Below are 18072 nucleotides of genomic sequence, written 5' to 3' on the forward strand. Positions count from 1 at the left end.
AGGGAGAAGCCGAGCTGACATTGTTATTTATGCCTGTTGTTACCAAGAGACGAAAACGCTCTGAAAACTCAACACTGCAGTTTAAACACACCAGTTTATTTCTCTGTAGCACAAACTGGTGAACTGGGCCTAATTTCTGAGGCAACAGCAGCCTGTTTATCCCAGCGAGTCTCACTCAAGCATGGATTTGACCTCAATGTTACTGCAGCCTCGTGTTCCAGTGTACACCGACTACTTTACTGGTTTCCATCCTCTCATCGTGCTGAATGCTGAGAGACCCGAATGGCAAACACTGTATTCAGTGTAAGGAACGTGCTTCACAGGATCCTATTATTATAACACGGCACACTGCAGTCATACAGCGAGAGCATTTCTAAGAAATAAGCACCAGAGTCCACGCTTGAGCTCCTAAACTCGGCTCTGTGTCTTTTCCCTGTGACAGACTGAAAACGACAGCTTACGTACTTCAGCCAGACTCCATCCAACCAACGATCCTCGAGCCCCAACTGGCTCCGAATATACCGCACCAAGGCCAGCGGCGTGAATAACATCACGCTCCTAAGTGGAGGTGTGAGCGTAACATCACGCATTAGAGTAACTGAACCATGAAGCAGATTTACACACAAACGTAGCAAACAATGAAAGACAAGAATTTTCTCTCGAGCTGCTGCCAAAACAAACACGATGAGAGCAAACAGAGGAGCCCGGCGCCCTGCAGCTCCGCTGGCTGCTGCACCGCTGTTATTCTAAGAAATGCTGCTGGTGTGCAGATCCGTGTGTGAGCGGGAGGAAGAACGTTCGCATGTGATGCGCGGGGAGAAGTTTGTGGAAGTGCGCTTTTTATATAAACCGCTCCAGCGCCCGTCGCCGGGGAGCGATGGGGAAAACGTGAGCGACGAGCTTCGCGAAGCACGCAGCTCGCTCGGCTGCTCGCGGCGTAACAAAATAAGCAAGAACAAAGTGTTCAATGAGTTTTTAGTGTGCAGTAAAACCCGAGCTTCTGCGGCCAGCTTCTAAATATGATACTCGCTTCGACACCACAACGCCGCTGTACAACAGATGTGATTCTCCGCCGCAGAACATTGGACAGGCGGAGGTAAACAGCCGTGGATGTGTGCGTCTTGGTAATGAGATTGTAAAAAGTAGAATGAGGACTAAATTAAATCAGCACAGAGGGGAGCGTCTGAGCGGTCGAGGGGAGACAGTAAACAGGTGCCGCTGACCGATGGCATCAGCAGCCGCGGCCGAGTTCACCTGTCGACAGGCTGACCAAACGTAACAAAGAGGAGACCGTCCTGTTTCTCGCCGTACACAGAACTGTGAGACCAGAACGCCGACGCTCATTTCTTTATATTTTACTAGGAAAACAGAAGATAAGTGCAGCCACTCATTCAAACCTGCATGTAAAGACAGGATATAAGCGTGAACTCTGTGAGACGAGCGCTCTTTGCCTTTCTGTGAGAAGAGTTCGGCTAAATTATCGGTTGTGTGCGGACACAACACCGGTTCATTGCTTAGGTTAGGTGTCTTTTTATGCTTGAGAGATTCATGAGCGAGTGCATAAGCATTTCTATGAAAATGGTCAGGTACAAGGACTAGACTGAACATGAATGGAAAAGCAGCCAACGTACAAAGAAAAACTTTATAAAACCCTCGTGAAAGTCTGGCTCCTCTGACGCAAAATACTAAGAAATGGGAGCTGGCTCTAAAACAAGAGAAAAAAGATTTACAATGAGCTGAAACTTAATGTTGACATGAATCAGTTCAGCTGGTAGCTGAACTAACATCAGTTTGGTTTGCTTTACAATTCAGCCATAAAGGCTTTAATGAAAATAGGAAACATAATTATTAGTGTTATTATAAGATTCAGTCAAATTAAATCAACTTTACCCTGTAAAAAAAACGCAAAATGTCAAAATTATTTCAACTCCAATAAAGATCAATTTCAATATTTCTCCTAAAGATCAAACAAACAGCCACCATGCAGATACGATCATCTTGAACTAGCGAGACGCTCCATGTGTCGTAGCTACTGACTCATTTATCTCCGTCAGCGGTATACGCGAGACAAAGAGCCGGGAGCATCTGTCTCAATCAGCACGTGCAGTATAGCGCCAGACAGTGCCTCCTACAGACATACGTCCAGCCGAAGACAACTAGGAGCTGAGTTTGTCATCCAAGCTGTTCTCCACATCCATCACTGCTATCCAATAACGAGAGGGGTCGCAACCGCAGAGGCGACCTTGAAGGCGCACAGACTCCGAGCTGCATCAGAGGGACCGCTGATGTTCAGAAGGACGCTGGTGGACGTCCATGCAGTCGCAGGCTGCTCCGCTGACGCAGCATCATCTTCAATATTAAACAACCAGTGTACAAAGTTTCATGAGGTAAAATATTTATCGCAGGTGCAACAGATTATTTTCTGCTTTAACCGACAAACAGGAACCCGTCCCAACGCTTCCACCTCCTTTGTGGTAATGCCGACCATCGCCCTCTTTCTAGCCCCGGCCCAGTACCTCAGTGTTCCCTTTCTTGCCTCCTGGGAGTAAAAGAGGCACAAAAACAGCCAATGGGACGCAGCTCTGGCCTTGCTCGCATATTTGCACATGGACATTAAAACTCAGCTCGCAAACTTGCATCCTTGTCCCCCATGAGCTCAGTGGAACCAGCCCCCCCTCGCTCTGCTGTTATTGGTCGAGGCAGGCAGCAGGAAGAGAGATGGTTGGCGATAAAGGCGACTTAACCCAGCATTCCTCCTGGGGGCTTATATTTTATGTGGGAAACAAGCAAAGCCATTTGTCAAAGGAACAGCTTGAACTTCACACTCATTTTGCAATTCCAGCACCGTGTATCGTGTAAAAACAGCAGCAGTATAAACTACAGAAGGATTCACTGGAGAGCTTTTCCCCTCCTGGGTTTCTTATTTTAGAAGCAGCCACACTGAGGAAACAGCAGCTCCAAAATGGTGGTTTGTGTACTGGATTCGCTGGCTCGTGGCCCGCTGACGGACGGTGTTGTTGTTGTCATGTGTCCGCTAATGTGCGCCGCTCCTCGCTCATGATCGATATGATTTACAGGATCACGTGCTTGTTGTCCACACACTGGAAATACTGGTTCCACCTGGTTCTCATTAACCTAAACTCAGAGTCTGTAGGTCAGATGTTGCTACACATCACACACTAAAAGTGGAAAACTGACAGCACATGACGGCAAATTCCACACGGGGAAAAAAAAGATCCTCATTCCACTCTGTTTATGTCAAGACAAATCACACGAGGACAGATGATATACAGGCTCAGTGCACGCACAGGAGCACAGGTGCATCGCTCTTCATCCAAAATACCAGCAGACCACAGGTGTGTGCGGCGCACTGCAGCATGCATGAGTGACAGGCTGCGAGCAGCGCCACAGAGCACAACCTTTTTTAGTTGCAACAATGCCTTCACGAGGCTAGAGCACGCTAAACATCAGCTGGGCCGGACGTCACTCTGCGGGTGATACGCGCACATTCATCGTAAGAGACTAGCTCACTAGTTCATAATCTAAATTAAGCAGCAAGCGACGAGCACTACTCAATGTCATCTTCAGTATATACAAGTGCAGAGGCTGTTTAAAAAGTGGCTTTGCTGCTTTGACATAACTAATCCAGCAACACAACAGATGGTGGAAAAGCTGGTTTTTGCTTACGTTTGACTTTGGAGGCAATAAGGGCAAAACTACAACATATGAAGACATGACAGCCGCTCTTTTCTCCAGGGTGTCCGAATTTCAAAGCATGTGTACACGGTGTCATGCAGATGTGCAGAGAGAGCATAGACCGGTCGAAGCTGAAATCTACAGACGTTCCTGAAGGCCTCACAAACACACAGTGTTAGGTGGTAGTAGTGTATACAAGCTGCTGCTGTCACACATTTCATCATAAATAAATCCCTGAACATGACTCAAGGTTTTTTCACGGCCATCTGAACAAAAGAAACAAGATTTTGTATCATTGTTTTAGTTGATTTAACTCAACACATGACGACAGGTCAGACTCTTCACACTGGCCTCCCACTTTAAGATGCTGGTTTGGACTTTTAGAGCTTTACATGTCCAATCATCCCCACAGGTCCCTGAGGTCTGGTGGTCAAGGCTTACACCCAATGGAGACGCAGCATCTTGCCACAGCGGACTCCGATCTGCCTCCCACCGACTCGGAGATCTGTGGCTTAAAAAGCTGCTAAAACACAACTTTATCTCTCACAGTGGCTCTGAGGTGCTTTATAAATACAACTTTTCTTACTTTGTTAGACTACTGTTAAATGTATCTTGAGAATGTCATTAAGTGATGACTAAATGATGCGTGTGCGTCGCTGTGTTTGCTGATAGGACTGCACAAAAACTAAAAATGTACATTTCTAAAACCCAGTATTTTTCTCAAACGTGCATCTTTGTACAGTAACTCAATGGGGTCATGTTATTATCGGTATAACTGACACGACCTTTGCACTACACCTAAACCCAGCGGTGAGATGCTCTGTGCAAGAACACACAGCAGCACATGTGATCCTAAATCGCACACACAACCGAGCCGCAGAGAAAGCAGAAGAAAAGGCTTTCAGTCACCGAGCGCTCGCAAACTGCTTCTGCCAACAACACACGAACTGTGGACAAACACGCTACAGCCAATCACATGGGGAGTAACTCAGACACGCACCAATCGCCGGCAAACACATTGCCAAGCAGCCATCTTTAGTAACAGGAGCCAGGGCTGACAAGTTTGGTCTATCATTTTGAGGCCCAGAAATTCCTGCATGTCTGCATACCACAGCGTGCAAGGGGAGAGGGAGGGGAGAGGGAGGGGAGAGGAGGGAGAGTACAAAGTAAAAGAACGGGGGACAGAAAGGAGAAGAAAGGGAAAAGGGAGGAGGTGCAGAGGGAGGATCCTGGCCATAAGGTGGAGCATCAGAAGCAGTGAAGAGAAATGGAGAGAAAGCAAAACCATATTTTTGTCCTCTTTAGTGCTCCGTCTCAGCTGTTATCTCTTATACAGACCAGATATCTGGACACTGCTTTCACTCGTCTCGAGGGCAGAGGGGCCATCAGAGTGTAGCAAGAGCTCGAGGAGAGACGGTCAAGTGCAATGCATACGACAGCAACCGCTCGCACTTCTGAGATAACAGGGAGACAGCAGCAGCCATTGTTACTGTCACCACTCTGCTATCGACAGAAGACACGTGGTTATCAAAGCGTAGTTATATTTGAAAAGCAAATTTATATCGCTGTTCAAGCTATCAGGCTGGCAGTAAAGATGACAAAAGGCGCCAAGCGGCCTCACGGACAGGACTACTTTTATTCTGCCGGATCCGTATGACATCATCAGGACTGACAAGTCCGAAGGAAGCAGGCCCAACGCTAAAGCGCGGCGTGACGACACGAACACCGGTGCCACCGAAGTTTATCTTACAGGTTGCGTTCATGTGAACGTTAAAGCGTGTCACCCACTTTTGTTTGTGCGTAAACATTTCTTATCAGACGTGTTACGCGCTAACTCGGGCAGACGGCCTCTACGAGCTCCCGATGCTACAAGTCTCAACAGAAAAGTGGTGGAAGGTGCAGGCCAGAGGAAAGTCTGCACATTGGACCCGTGCCAGCCGACGTACTCGGAGCAGGGGTGATGAAGCCACCGCAAACTGGGTGAGCTGGCGGGTTTCTAAATATGGAAAACTTTACTACAACCTTTAATGGCACAGCTTCCTCTGGAGCTCTGCTCATCTGAATAATATAAGGATGCCAGTGAAATCAGGAAGTTTACACTGCTTCATAAATCATCCTGGAAAAATATGACTAAGTTTAGATATGAAAAGTGCAGGAAGTCACTGTGGTTGTGAAGAGGAGGATGACAAAAAAAACAACAATACTTTTTCCAGCGTGTCTGCATTTAAGCGCCGCGGCCGGGAACGCGTGCACCGCTCCACACTGGCACCTCCCGTCTTTGTGAGTCACACTGCAGTGTGCGCATGAACCCATTTATGTGTCCGTGTTGTTGCCTCTATATACGCTCACCCCCAGCCTCGGTGGTCCCAAAGTCTCCCAGTGATCCTCCTCTGCAGTTACTAACTCATCTGAAGTTACAGAAGTATCACCTTTGACCTCAGACACAGAGGCCTAAAGACCGGTCAGCAAACACATGGCAGCGATCGGTCGACGGGGAAAAATGTGTTTTCTTTGACTGGTTGGCAAACCATTGCTGGACGCTGCTGACAGATTGACTGCTAAAGCCCAATCACCCAGGCCGGGAGACCGGTCAGTGACCCTCCGGCAACTCCGGGTCACTATGGAAACAGTTGACGAAAAGCTGGCGGATGGTTTCTGACAGTCACCAGATGAAACTGGTCACAAAGAGGTTTACGGTGGAAACCACTTTCAGCTTGCTTTGGTTGCTAGCAGGTTGCTGCTCACCTGCAGTTGAAATCTGAAGGTGTGTCTGCAAACACTTGCCATCTAGCTGTAGCGAGTGTGAAAAGTATGACACGAACAGGAAACAGAAAACGTTCTCCTTCAAAATAAAAGTTGTCCCTTTTGAAACGTGTTGGGTGCAGCGAGGAGGCACCAGTTTGACCACACTTCAAGTTTCCACTTTGCGTGGAAGACGTCGATTTCTGTGCAAACACTAACCACAAGCAAAATGTGGGTGAACAGAGCAATCTGCTACCAACCAATCAGAGGCTTTTGGCGCACTTTGCAACCTATTTCGCCTAGCAACAGCCAGCCACGTCCAGGAACCACTTGCCATTTGTCAGTTGCAGAATACAAATTTTTAATTTGTGACCTGTTGTTGCCAATTATCTGCTGATAGTCTCCAAGCCTGAGTGACCCTTTAATAGGCTGACCGTCAATGCTCCCTTCACAGACACTTAACGCATCCTGGGTACGGCAGGACTCTGAAGGACACTCTGGGTTTTTCTGCCCTAACAGAAACCTGTTAAACAGTTTAAAGGAAAGAGGCATTTCTTTAAGGCCAAGGACATGAGAAGTGACTGATCCGAGTCTGGACAGAGCAAAGTGGAAAGAGTTGGGTTTGGAAGGAACTTCAAGGATGGCGAGGTCACATGAGGACAAACGAGTTCAGCTTAGGAGAAACAAAGTTTCATTTCCAGCACTGACTTTTGAGGTTTCTTTTTTTTGCTACAGCGAATCAAGGCGCATGCATTTATTATCAAACAGAGTTCTCAAACTGTGGGAAACGGTACTTTCCCAAGGAGGTGATAAAAGAAAAAAGAAAAAACTCGGGAATTTTGAATGTCCAAACATTTCACCCGACCCCTTCAGTCGAGCCACTCTACCACCTCAAAGCAAGGCATGAAATTCCAAGTACTTAACAGAGCATAACCATCACGTACCGCAAACGCAGCACGCACTAATAGCCCCTAACAGGACTTTCTCAGATCACGTATGCATGAACACAGAGGATCTATGCTCCACTGAAGCCAGCAGTGTTTGTTTTTACAGCGAGTTAATGAATGTGCAGGTAGGTGCTGCATCTGCTGCGGCTGAGGAACCCGGGACTTCTTCGAAAGCCGTCGATGGCGTAGGGAGGAACTGACTGTTATCAGGACCCGATTATATAAAAATACTTCAGATTTAATGTTGCACGTCAGTTTGGAAATACGAGAATCAAAACTGCAATTCTGCATGTATTTGTATCCAAGCAGTGCAGAACAAAATGACCACGTTTGTCTTGTCGGTGCAGTAACGCTAAATGTATTTCTTTTCAACCAGGGCAGCCTGTCATGTGTTTTACTGCCGTCACCCTGGTTTCTGTCCTCAGCTCTGTTTCACTCACACTGAGCAAATCTACATTTCTGTCCAAAACCCAAAGATGAGCCTGACATGTTAGCCTGACATGTTAGCCTGACATGTTAGCCTGACATGTTAGCCTGACATGTCTGCTGCGTCATGACTGGAAAATGTAAAAAAAGGACAAAAGTCCTTCAGACATAAATATGAATAAAGTCGTCTCTCATGGTCGTTGCAATCAGAATTTTCCAAAGTTGCATCAAAAGCAAACCGCTAATGCATGAAAACAGAACAAAGTTGGTTTCAGCAATCATTTAGTACCAACACATTTAAGGTTAAAGGTCAAAGCAGCCTTCACTGAGCAGAAGGAAATGTCAGCGCCATGTTAATTGTTACAATGTACTGCGGTTATATTTGTCACCTGTCAGCACGTTGGGACAACTCTATGACGGCGGGCTACTGTTGAACACGGCGAGTTTTACTGCTGCCAGTATTTATACGGTTCTATTTATGACGGCCAACGTGAGTTTTAGATATTTGGAACGAAGACATGGTGTGTGTGAGGATGTCAGGAGGGTGGCCTCATTTTCTGGACCAGCTCTGCGAACCTGTTTGGGGTTTAAAGGCAGAACATTTAGCAGTGATGTGAAAGCTCAGAGCGAGGGGATGGATGGTGGCCCTGAAAGGTCAAACTCCAAGCAGAGAAAAGTGCTGCAAAAAGCAGACAAAACACAACGGAAAAGAAAATCTCACAGAGCACAACAGAAGTGTTTCTGGGGGCACATTAACGTGACGGACCAGATGACAGAAACCCAAAGACCAAAACACACTCTGAAGAGGCTGAAGGTTCATCGGTACAAGTCTCAATGATGATTTATGAAATACTGCAGACACACGTTTACTGTTAGCATGTTAGCATCTCCCCAAAAACGCTTTCGATGCGTTTTTTTTCCTACTTATGTATTTGTGATATATTCATCATCTGCTTGCTTTTGCAGCCTTTTTCCCCCGTTTGACCCCTCAGGACCACCGTAGAATAGAAAATACTCACTAACAAATGTGTTTCTGATGTCAGAGCTAGAAGCAGCTGTCACCTGATCGGCCAAAACACAGCAAATGCAGCATTTCTCTGCAGGGCTATGATCATTTAACTGATCTTCCCTTTCCATCCACCACCCTCACAAGTACATAACCCTTCCTTCAATTCTCCAGCTTTTCCCCGGAGCTGTACAGCAGTAGGAAGTACTTCAGGACAAAGGCAGGAAGTAATGAGGAAGTCCCTTCAGACGCTCAGGCTGCAACAACTGTTTGCTTGCCAGCAGGCTTTCCTACACAGGGAAACACATTCGAGTGACACATTAAGCGGATAAACCACTGTTGTCCTTAAAGATGGCGTCAAGTTCCTTCTCGGTCTCCAGCTGCACTGATTTAACAAATGATAAACGTGAGTTTAAAAACAAAACAAGAAAGCAGTAGCCATGAAGGCTCGTATCCTCAGAAGCCCCGCCCTCTCCTCACTATGTGAGCTACTACCATTTCTGCTAGCAGCCAGGCTCATGACGTGGGCAGCGGTGTCAGTGTGCTTAGTCTGCAGCCACGTATTTTTTGTGCATGTGTCTATGGGAATTGTACCATTACACAGTGTGTGTGTGTGTGTGTGTGTGTGTGTGTGTGTGTGTGTGTGTGTGTAGCAGGATGTGGAAGTCCAAGTCCATTGATGAGCAAGCAGAGAGAGGAGAGGGAGGAGTTTTCCTGATCCCCCGGGGCGCTCAGCTAGCACTACTCTGTACTCATGAATGCACAAATGGAGGCTGAGGGAAGTGTGCACGCACACACACACACACACGCACATACTTGCACATGCACATACAGAACTGATGCCAGCTTATCAAAGTTAATTTGGATTTGTTAACAAGGATGCAAGCTGCCGGGAAGGAAAGCAGGAGCTCGACTGCTACCTCTCCCATCTGTCTGTCTCTGTGCTTCCCTCTTCCTCCTCTCTTAGTGTTGCCGCTTGCACTCTTTGTCCCTTATAAGATATTAATGGTAATCCATCACTACAGCGAGTGAGTGCGTGTACTGATGTAATGCAAGCCACGACAGGGAAGCTTTAACTATCGCAAACAGAGAGCGTCGGAGAGAAGCGTTCCCGTTTCTATGGCAACAAACGAGAGAAAAACGAGAACACGTGCGAAGCGCTCCGATTTGTTTCACTATCAGGACGGCCTCAGTCGTGCTTTAATCGAGAACTGGTTATTATTTGTGTCCTATCGTTGGCGATGAACAAAACACCATCTTCGATTTAATCATTGGAGTCGCAGCGGGACTCAGGACTAAAGAGAGCGTCTAGAAAACTGGACATTTGGCTGTAATCTTCTGTGAAGCAAATAAATGAAACCTTCAGAAACTCTCGGCGTTTGAGATTAACCATTTAGAGCTCGGCAAGATGCATAAAACAGCGCATTACGCAAATACCACCGTATGTTACGAGCGCAGGCAAATCCTCCACTTTCTGCTTCGTCTTACTGTGTACAAGTTATTTATTTAACCACTTCCAGGCAGCCGAGCTAATTCCAGTGAGGGAGAGGAGGAGAAAACATCTGGGTCACAGTTCAAGTCGCCCGGGGGACTCCTGACTGATTATTTGGTTGCATCTCCCAAACAGTTTTAACACAAACACGGCCTTCGGGTATTTACTCCATACATTTGTTCTTTTCCCTCCTCGTGGTACACTCGTCCCAACTGTTGTTGACAGAGGGAAAGCAAACCTGTGTGTGTGTGTGTGTGTGTGTGTGTGTGTGTGTGTGTGTGTGTGTGTGTGTGTGTGTGTTCGACAGGTGACTGGAACGCAGCAGGCATATAAGACAAACAACTCGCCTCCTCCTCCAGATGGAGGCTTGTGTGTTGAGAGCAGTGACTCAGTAAATGTGCAAAGGTTGTCGCTTCGCAGATCGGCGACGCGTCCGATTTAACGAAGCATCTGAACGCACGTAAGAGTTGTAACAGTTTGCATTGAATCCACACGGGAAGGTTATAAACCGATACTTCAGCAGGGCAGCAGCTTTCTGCTGCACAGCTCCATAATGACCTGAAATGATATGCACCACTGACACTCTACATGTGTCAACACAAACCATTGAAACATAGATAAAAACACACACACCTTGTTCCCTTAAAGCTTTTAACAGAACTGACACTCGGTCCCTTTGTGTTCGTATCCACGTCGTCTCCGTGTCACTGACTTTAATAGCTAATTACGAACAGCCGCTGCAGGAAAACTCCTCCGTTTACCTTTCATTAGAAACAACTGAAAACAGCTGAGAAGGATCGAGAGAGACAGAGAGGAGAGTCAGGCAGAGACGCTTTCACAAAGGCCGGCGAGCAGAGCGCTCGGTTGCGCCCCTCCATCCTTAATACCGTCATTTCTGTCTCTCTGTAGCCGCCTGTAACTGGGCCGCTCACCTCTTTGGCAAAAGTGTGTTTGTGGCTTTCGAGTGTGTGTTTGTGCGTGTACCTGGGAGCCACACTTGAAAGGCCCCGCCATGTTTGCTTTGCTCTGTTTATTTTGCCCCCCCTGATCTGGACCGTGTCTTATCCCGACCGACGCTCCGGCTTCATTTGATCGCATGAGAAGTAAAACTGATGGAAATATCAGAGGAAAAGGCCCACGAGCTGCAGCTGAGACAGCATCACAGACACTCATGTGCTCAGTGCACAAAACACTTCACATGAATTCAATATAACACTTTAAAAAGAAACACTGTGACACATGAGCAAACACTCGTACTCGTTCTCATCTGTATGTGCAAAGATTTCTGCAGGATCGGTTTCTTGGCCATGCAAAGTAACTTCTGAAGTCTTTAAGTACAAAAATACCTGGTGCACTGTTGCCAGGACACCACTCTGGCAATAAACACACACAAACAGAAAAATGACACCAACTTGGTTAACTCTGAAACCTCACACTGGCTTTTTCCCCCTTTTGCAAAGAACAAAGCGTACAGCTTACACATGCCTACAGCGACACGCTAAAATCCCCTCTACACTGTTTTACTACCAGTGAAAACACCTGCGTGCACAGTGCTGCAGCGGCTTCTCTCACACCTTTTTACTGGTTTTTAGACGTCTGTGTCACAAAGTTGAAAGCACCGCTGCTGGGCGATGTCCAACCTGAATTCGACTCTGGTCAGGAGGACCACAAGGTCATTTCAGATGACGCAGTCGGATCCATTTAGAAACACCGTTACCGGTTTAACCTGCGGCGGCCTCGAAGGGGCACGGGTAATCCGTTTGTCGCTACGAGATGAAGCCGTGACTAGCTGCGTGTATCTGAAAACAATGGCAGCAAACAACAAAGCGTGGGCAGAGTGAACTTTGACCCAAAAAGCTTTCCATCCTCCTGGTTGTGTGGATGTTTTTGTGTGTGCGAGTTGTGCAAGCAGAGCGCAGGCTGGTGTGGTTGAACGCAGCGTGCCAGGCCTCGGCAGCAGATAGAGCTTATCTAAACAGGAGATCGACTGTTTGCTCCTGTTCCCTCGTTCGCTCGTCGCTGACTGTTCCTTTGTTTCCGCTCGCTTTACCTCCTTTTCCTTACTCAGTTCAGACACCTGTGAATATCTGTGTCTCCTCTCAGTCAAACAGCTTTCTTCCGACTTTTCTGGGGGAATTTAAACCACTTTCGAGAGATATTTATTCTACAGTTCTGTGCAAAAGTCTTGAGTCGCCCCTTTCGTGTCATTTCTTTTTTTAAAGGAGGTCTTGAGGAGTAGTTCTCCGGGCCTCGTGGAGCTCCTTCAACATTTTCTTTTGGACATTTTCAGCTTTTCTACCCATTTTCAGTCCAGTCCTGACTATTTTCCACGGAATCGTTTAACCACAGAAAGGCGCCCGACTCGAGGCATGAAACGGTGTCAAGTCCACGCATAACAGAAAACTTAGCAAAGAACCGTTTTTTTAAATTATGTTGTCACAAAAATGAAACTACAGAACAACAGTGTGCGATTCTGAATCTGAGGTAGGGCACATCTTAGCACTTAAGTGTCCTTAAAAAAAATCTGAGGAAACTGGAGCACGAAAGCAAAAATGGCAGGTTTAAAAATAAAAATCTTTACTAACAGGATTCGACAGGCACGTTGCATTTTCACACAGTTTGCACGTTTCAATAAATCAACAAAGCTCAGATGAAAAAGTTCCAAATCAAAGCAGGTCCGTGTACGTCGTCACTTTACTTATCTTGGGTGAAACATGTGGGTGCACAGATTATCATCATGCCTACACACCTTGTCACAGATGCACAAGCACCACTGATCCGACACCCTTTCCGTTTCCTTTCAGGAGGTGTGTTTGTGAGCTGCATTCGTCTTCCTGCCAATCCCATACTTGAGCACTGTCAGAGATTTTTTTGTCTTTACTTAAAAACCCTCAGCAGAGACACGGTTACTCTGACTTTCTGCTTTATAGCGCAGGGTCCTGCACGGAGCTGCAGGTAGAAACTAGGTGCAGAAAAGCTGCCAATCGCTGCAGGACTCCAGAGCATCAGCTGGAAACACAGACTGTTCGTGCTACCGTTGGTCAGAAAGCAACCGACTGAGAAACTACTGTAGCAGAGCTGCACATCTGAAGCTGCACATACGAACAAACAAACTAAACACGCACACCAGAAACACACAAACAGCACTGGGCTACGAACCTCAGAGGTCATACATGCGGCTTGAACAGGTTATTTAGGGGCTCTGCACGGCTCAAAGTTCCATGTCTTGAGGTGCAAACTCTCCCACACACACACACACACACACACACACACACACACACACACACACACACACACACACACACACACACACACACACACACACACACACACACACACTCGCAGCAGTGTAAGATCAGAGGAATGCATGCTCTCTCTGGCTCTTACCTAAGGCCACTGCAACCCTATAAAAACACAACAAAAACAACCCCACAGTTTCCACTCACACATAAACTTTAATGCCCCGTCTAATGTTCCTCTGCTCCGCACCCGTGCATGCGTCTACGCTCGCACATGTCCAAGTTCGTAAACTGCCAGCGTTCATTCACAGAAGCCCTCATTAGTTTCTCCGTCACGCTGCGGATCTGCAGCCACATCTGCATCAGTATCGAACGGATACAAAACGCACTGCTGATACTGCGCTGCTGTTCTCGTTACGGCTGCAGATGCACGTCGGCTTGCAATATTTAAGAGAACAGACGAGCACGTGTTTGCAGCTCCTGTAGGCTGAAAACACGCCTGTGGCGACGTAGCTCTCGTTTAGAGCAGAGCAGCATATCAGCCATACATCAGCGTTCACGTATCACCCCTGTGTGTGACACACACGCTGCTGCAGGCAGCGCTGCAGGCAGCACTGCATCATATTCTAGAAATGGCTCCGGCTTTGACACCCAGCTCTTCACTAAACTGGTGTCGGTCACATTAGGCAGAGCGCAGCGTCAGACCTGCGCCCTGACGCAACAGATGTGCTCACGTCCGTGTCAGTGGGCTTTTTGTCTGTGCTGTTTTTAATGGACACAGCTGTTTGACTTTTATTTAGAGTATACAGGGTAAACCTAATCAGCTGTGCAGTAAATATGGATTCTACTGGACTGATCACATGACTCACAGTGCATAAAAAAAAAACAAAGTCCTTATTTATTTCATCCTGGACCCTCAGGTCAACAGTACCTCCTCCTCCTCCTTTAGAGACAGCCCTTCGTCTTTTTGAACAGCAGGTAGGCTGTTTAAAAATCTGTGTGTCAGCACTTATGTACCTCCAAACTCGGATGTCAGAGTTCGGGAGTGATGTCACGTTAGCGTCTCCCCAAAAATCCAGGAAACAGAATTCCTTTTGGCTCTTGGCGAGGTGGAGCCATTCGGGCATCACTAACAACAAAACACATTCATGGATCAAACCTGCTCGCTGCTGTGCACGTGACGTCTTTAACGAGTCAGAGAGTTTACAGTTTTCATTTCGTTTAGATTCAGCGCACAGGCCAACATCATCATCTCAAACCTTTGCCACAGTAAAAAGCTGCACTGTGAGTTTAAATACAACTGATAGCAGCCACGTCCCATTCCTTTTAAACATCCAGCGTCGTGAACGATCTGCTCAAGTCAAACTATCATGTTTGAGAGGAAGACTGAGACGTGGAGAAAGGCACTTCCTGTCTTATTTTCCTGACAGTAAGACCTGGCAGACAATCGAGGAGGCGGGACTACAGTTGGAGTATAAACACGGCCGAGGCTGGCACGCTTTGAAGGCTAGCCTGTCTGTCAGACACGAGACAGAAAAGAAAAATGTTTAAAAAAATAAAAACCAACACAGGCTATAATCGCCTTCAAAATAATAAGCATCCTCTCAGCGAGTCTTACAATAGAGGACGATCTCTGTGTTCATGGCAGGAACGAGCGAGCGGCTGCAGCGCTGAGCAAACCCACAGATGTTTTTTTGGTTTTGTTACTTTTTTACTAAACATTAAAACAAAACAATTTTATAACAAACGTTCACCTCAGCTCCAAAAGGGCATTTCATCCCATAATGCCTGCTTTAGTTTCCTGTTTTCTGACTCAGCATCTCACTCGAGTCCCTCCGCACACGAAGCAGATCCCGATCCTGTAATTACGGATCACTTGCACACATCGAATGCTAATCAGAGGGCGTGGCCACGACCCCTGGCTGCTCACACTAAGAACGCAGGAATCATCGTGTGCGCACGTTTAAAGACTGACCACAAACACTTACTTCTCTGGCAGTGATTCTGTGACCAGCATCGTCCCCTGAAGTGTCCGTTGATGGTGCTCTGAGGGCAGATGGTCTGACCTTGGGCTATGCCTGGACACACGTCTCCACACTCTCTCTCATTCTTATTGGCCACGATGAAGTTGTCCTCCACCGAGTCCAGGATCTTGGACCAGTCCAGAGTGGCCAGGTAACACAGGTCCGGATTCTTCTCGATCCTCACGGCGCCCCGGGTGATGTTCATGAGGCTGTACAGGCCCATCTCCTTCATCTGCAGCATCTCGTAAAGCACGAAAGCGTAGTTGAAGAAGAGGTTGTTGCCGCGGATCACCGTCAGGTTGGGGAACAGATCGCTGAGCGTCTCGAGGCCGTAGACCCTGAACAGCAGCACGTAGTCCGTCACCACTCGCAGTTTCGGGTAGCTCAGGCCGCGGAAGTCCTCCGTCCTGGTCTTAAACATGAGCAGGATCTTTAGGTGGCCCTCGATGATGGTGCAGTTCTCCAACGACTGGAGGTTGGTCACGTTATTCCGGATGTCCTTGCTCGAGCAGACTGAAAGGACAGACAGAGGGAAGCGCATAAGAAACAAGCACGTTTCAATTAATATAAGCTCATTACTTCTTGATTAATCTTCTTTTAATCAGAAATGTTCAAATGTACTTTTGATACAGAACAATCAGTTTTCACAGATGACTGAACATTTTCCATGGATGTCGTTTCTCACACACTGCAGCACGCAGCGGCTCATTTGTGACTTTATACTGGAAATGCTGTGTTTGAGACTGAAGCGAGGGTGCTGCACAGGTCAGGTGAATGCAGCACAATATTTGCCTATTACATTCATCCCTGTCATCACGGCGACGATGAAAACCTGTCCGCGGGACATTTGCATCCTTCAGAGAGCTGTTCATCTGGAAAATGTTGCTTTGGCTTTAATTCACATCAATTAGCCCGACTGTGGCAGGATGAACAGACAAAAGGGCCTCAGTTTGCAGCTGCATTACAACAACTGGATGTGAACATCAGTACAAACTTCTTTCTCCCAGTTTCAGCCACAAAACCAGCGCCGACCTGCATCAAGGTGAAGAAAGACATTCACGAAGCGGCCACTCAAGTCCGAAAACCAGACTCTCCGCAATTGCCTTTCTCTCTCTGACACACACACACACACACACACACACACACACACACACACACACACACACACACACACACACACACAGTCTCATTGGCTATAGCAGTATTATTGTACAGCAGCGCCTGATCGAGCGTAGCAGCCACGAGGTTAACAGAAACGATCGACTCTTCAGCTGGTGCAGACACAAGCTTACGTTTAGACAAACGCATCACAGGAGTGGAGAATTCATCAGCAGACAGTAACTTTGGGAGAGATGTGCAGAGAGTTTCTCGCTCCACATAATAACACATTAAAGGCAAATTACAGGAGGAAGAAACACTTCGTCGTTCTGATTGTGCAAGACAGGTGTAACCATGAAAACAGTATTTCTGTTGTTGACGTGACAAAGCAGGTTTCAAACTCCAGGTCGGCAAAGCGGCCACAAAAACAACAACACTGCCATTTGCAAACCTGCGGCTCCAAACCAACAGCTGTCACACGACAGAAACCAGCTCGCACACATTTACTGGAAAGAACGCTTTGCCATCCATAGCATCATATTTACACCCCAGCCTCATAAACACAGCCAGTTCTCCTTAAACGTCCTGTTTCTTTGAACTGCCTGCAGCACAAATGCCAGGAATAAGCACAGAGCGTGGATGTTTCTCCACCAGAGCAGGTGTTTAGTTCACATGAACAGACTTGCTGTATAAAGTGGAAGAGATGTGATTTACTGGGTCACACGGTGACACAGAGGACGGCGGCTGACCGCAGATTCTGCCCTGTTGCCACACCCATTTACATTTCACGAGCACGCCCATTAAACTCAGTAGTTGTGAGACATAAAATCCTAATTTGCTCCCTCGATTTAACTATGCATGGACTGTATCAGCCATAACAGCAGCCATCACGGCCTAAAAACAGATGGTGGTGGACATAAACAGCACCGGCTGATTCAAAGGCAGCCGTCTGACAGACGATGAAAACTCCTTTAAACACTTTAGTGACAGAAAAAAGAAAAAAGAAAGCACAAAAAACTCTTCCCCATACTCAGAATGAAGGAAGCTCGTAATAATTCATGCTAATTATTCACTCTGTTAATGCAGACTTTTCCTTTAGGAGAACGTGAGTCTCACAGCCAGGCTCGAGCTTGTGCGCACCACGCTGCTCTCAGTCGCTCATCAGCCTCAGAGCTCCGTGCAGCTAAATGCATGAACCCTCATCACAACGCACGCACATGCACACACCATTAAAAAAAAAGACGTCAATAACACTGAACCCTGAATCCCAAAATAGGGAAGATTTATTGCAGTACATTGATTGGAAACCGACTTCTCACCTGAGCACGCCATTTCCCCAGGTGAGAGCTAACCATTAACTCACCATTTGGTTAATGGTTAGCATGAAAAACATGTCAACAAT

General features: G+C 47.0%; 1 protein-coding gene across 2 annotated transcripts in view; it reads right to left on the minus strand.

The window, feature by feature from the left end:
• insrb (insulin receptor b) overlaps positions 1 to 18072 on the minus strand; it is a 52355-nt gene that overhangs the window by 16525 nt on the left and 17758 nt on the right. For both annotated transcript variants that reach the window (XM_040052836.1, XM_040052835.1), the window contains exon 2: positions 15537 to 16085. In XM_040052836.1, the coding sequence (XP_039908770.1) occupies positions 15537 to 15993 (457 nt within the window). In that variant the 5' untranslated portion in view covers positions 15994 to 16085. The remainder of the gene's footprint in view (positions 1 to 15536; positions 16086 to 18072) is intronic.

This window comes from Simochromis diagramma, unplaced genomic scaffold (assembly GCF_900408965.1).
Source record: "Simochromis diagramma unplaced genomic scaffold, fSimDia1.1 OVJJ01000419.1, whole genome shotgun sequence".
Classification (NCBI taxonomy): Eukaryota; Metazoa; Chordata; class Actinopteri; order Cichliformes; family Cichlidae; genus Simochromis; species Simochromis diagramma.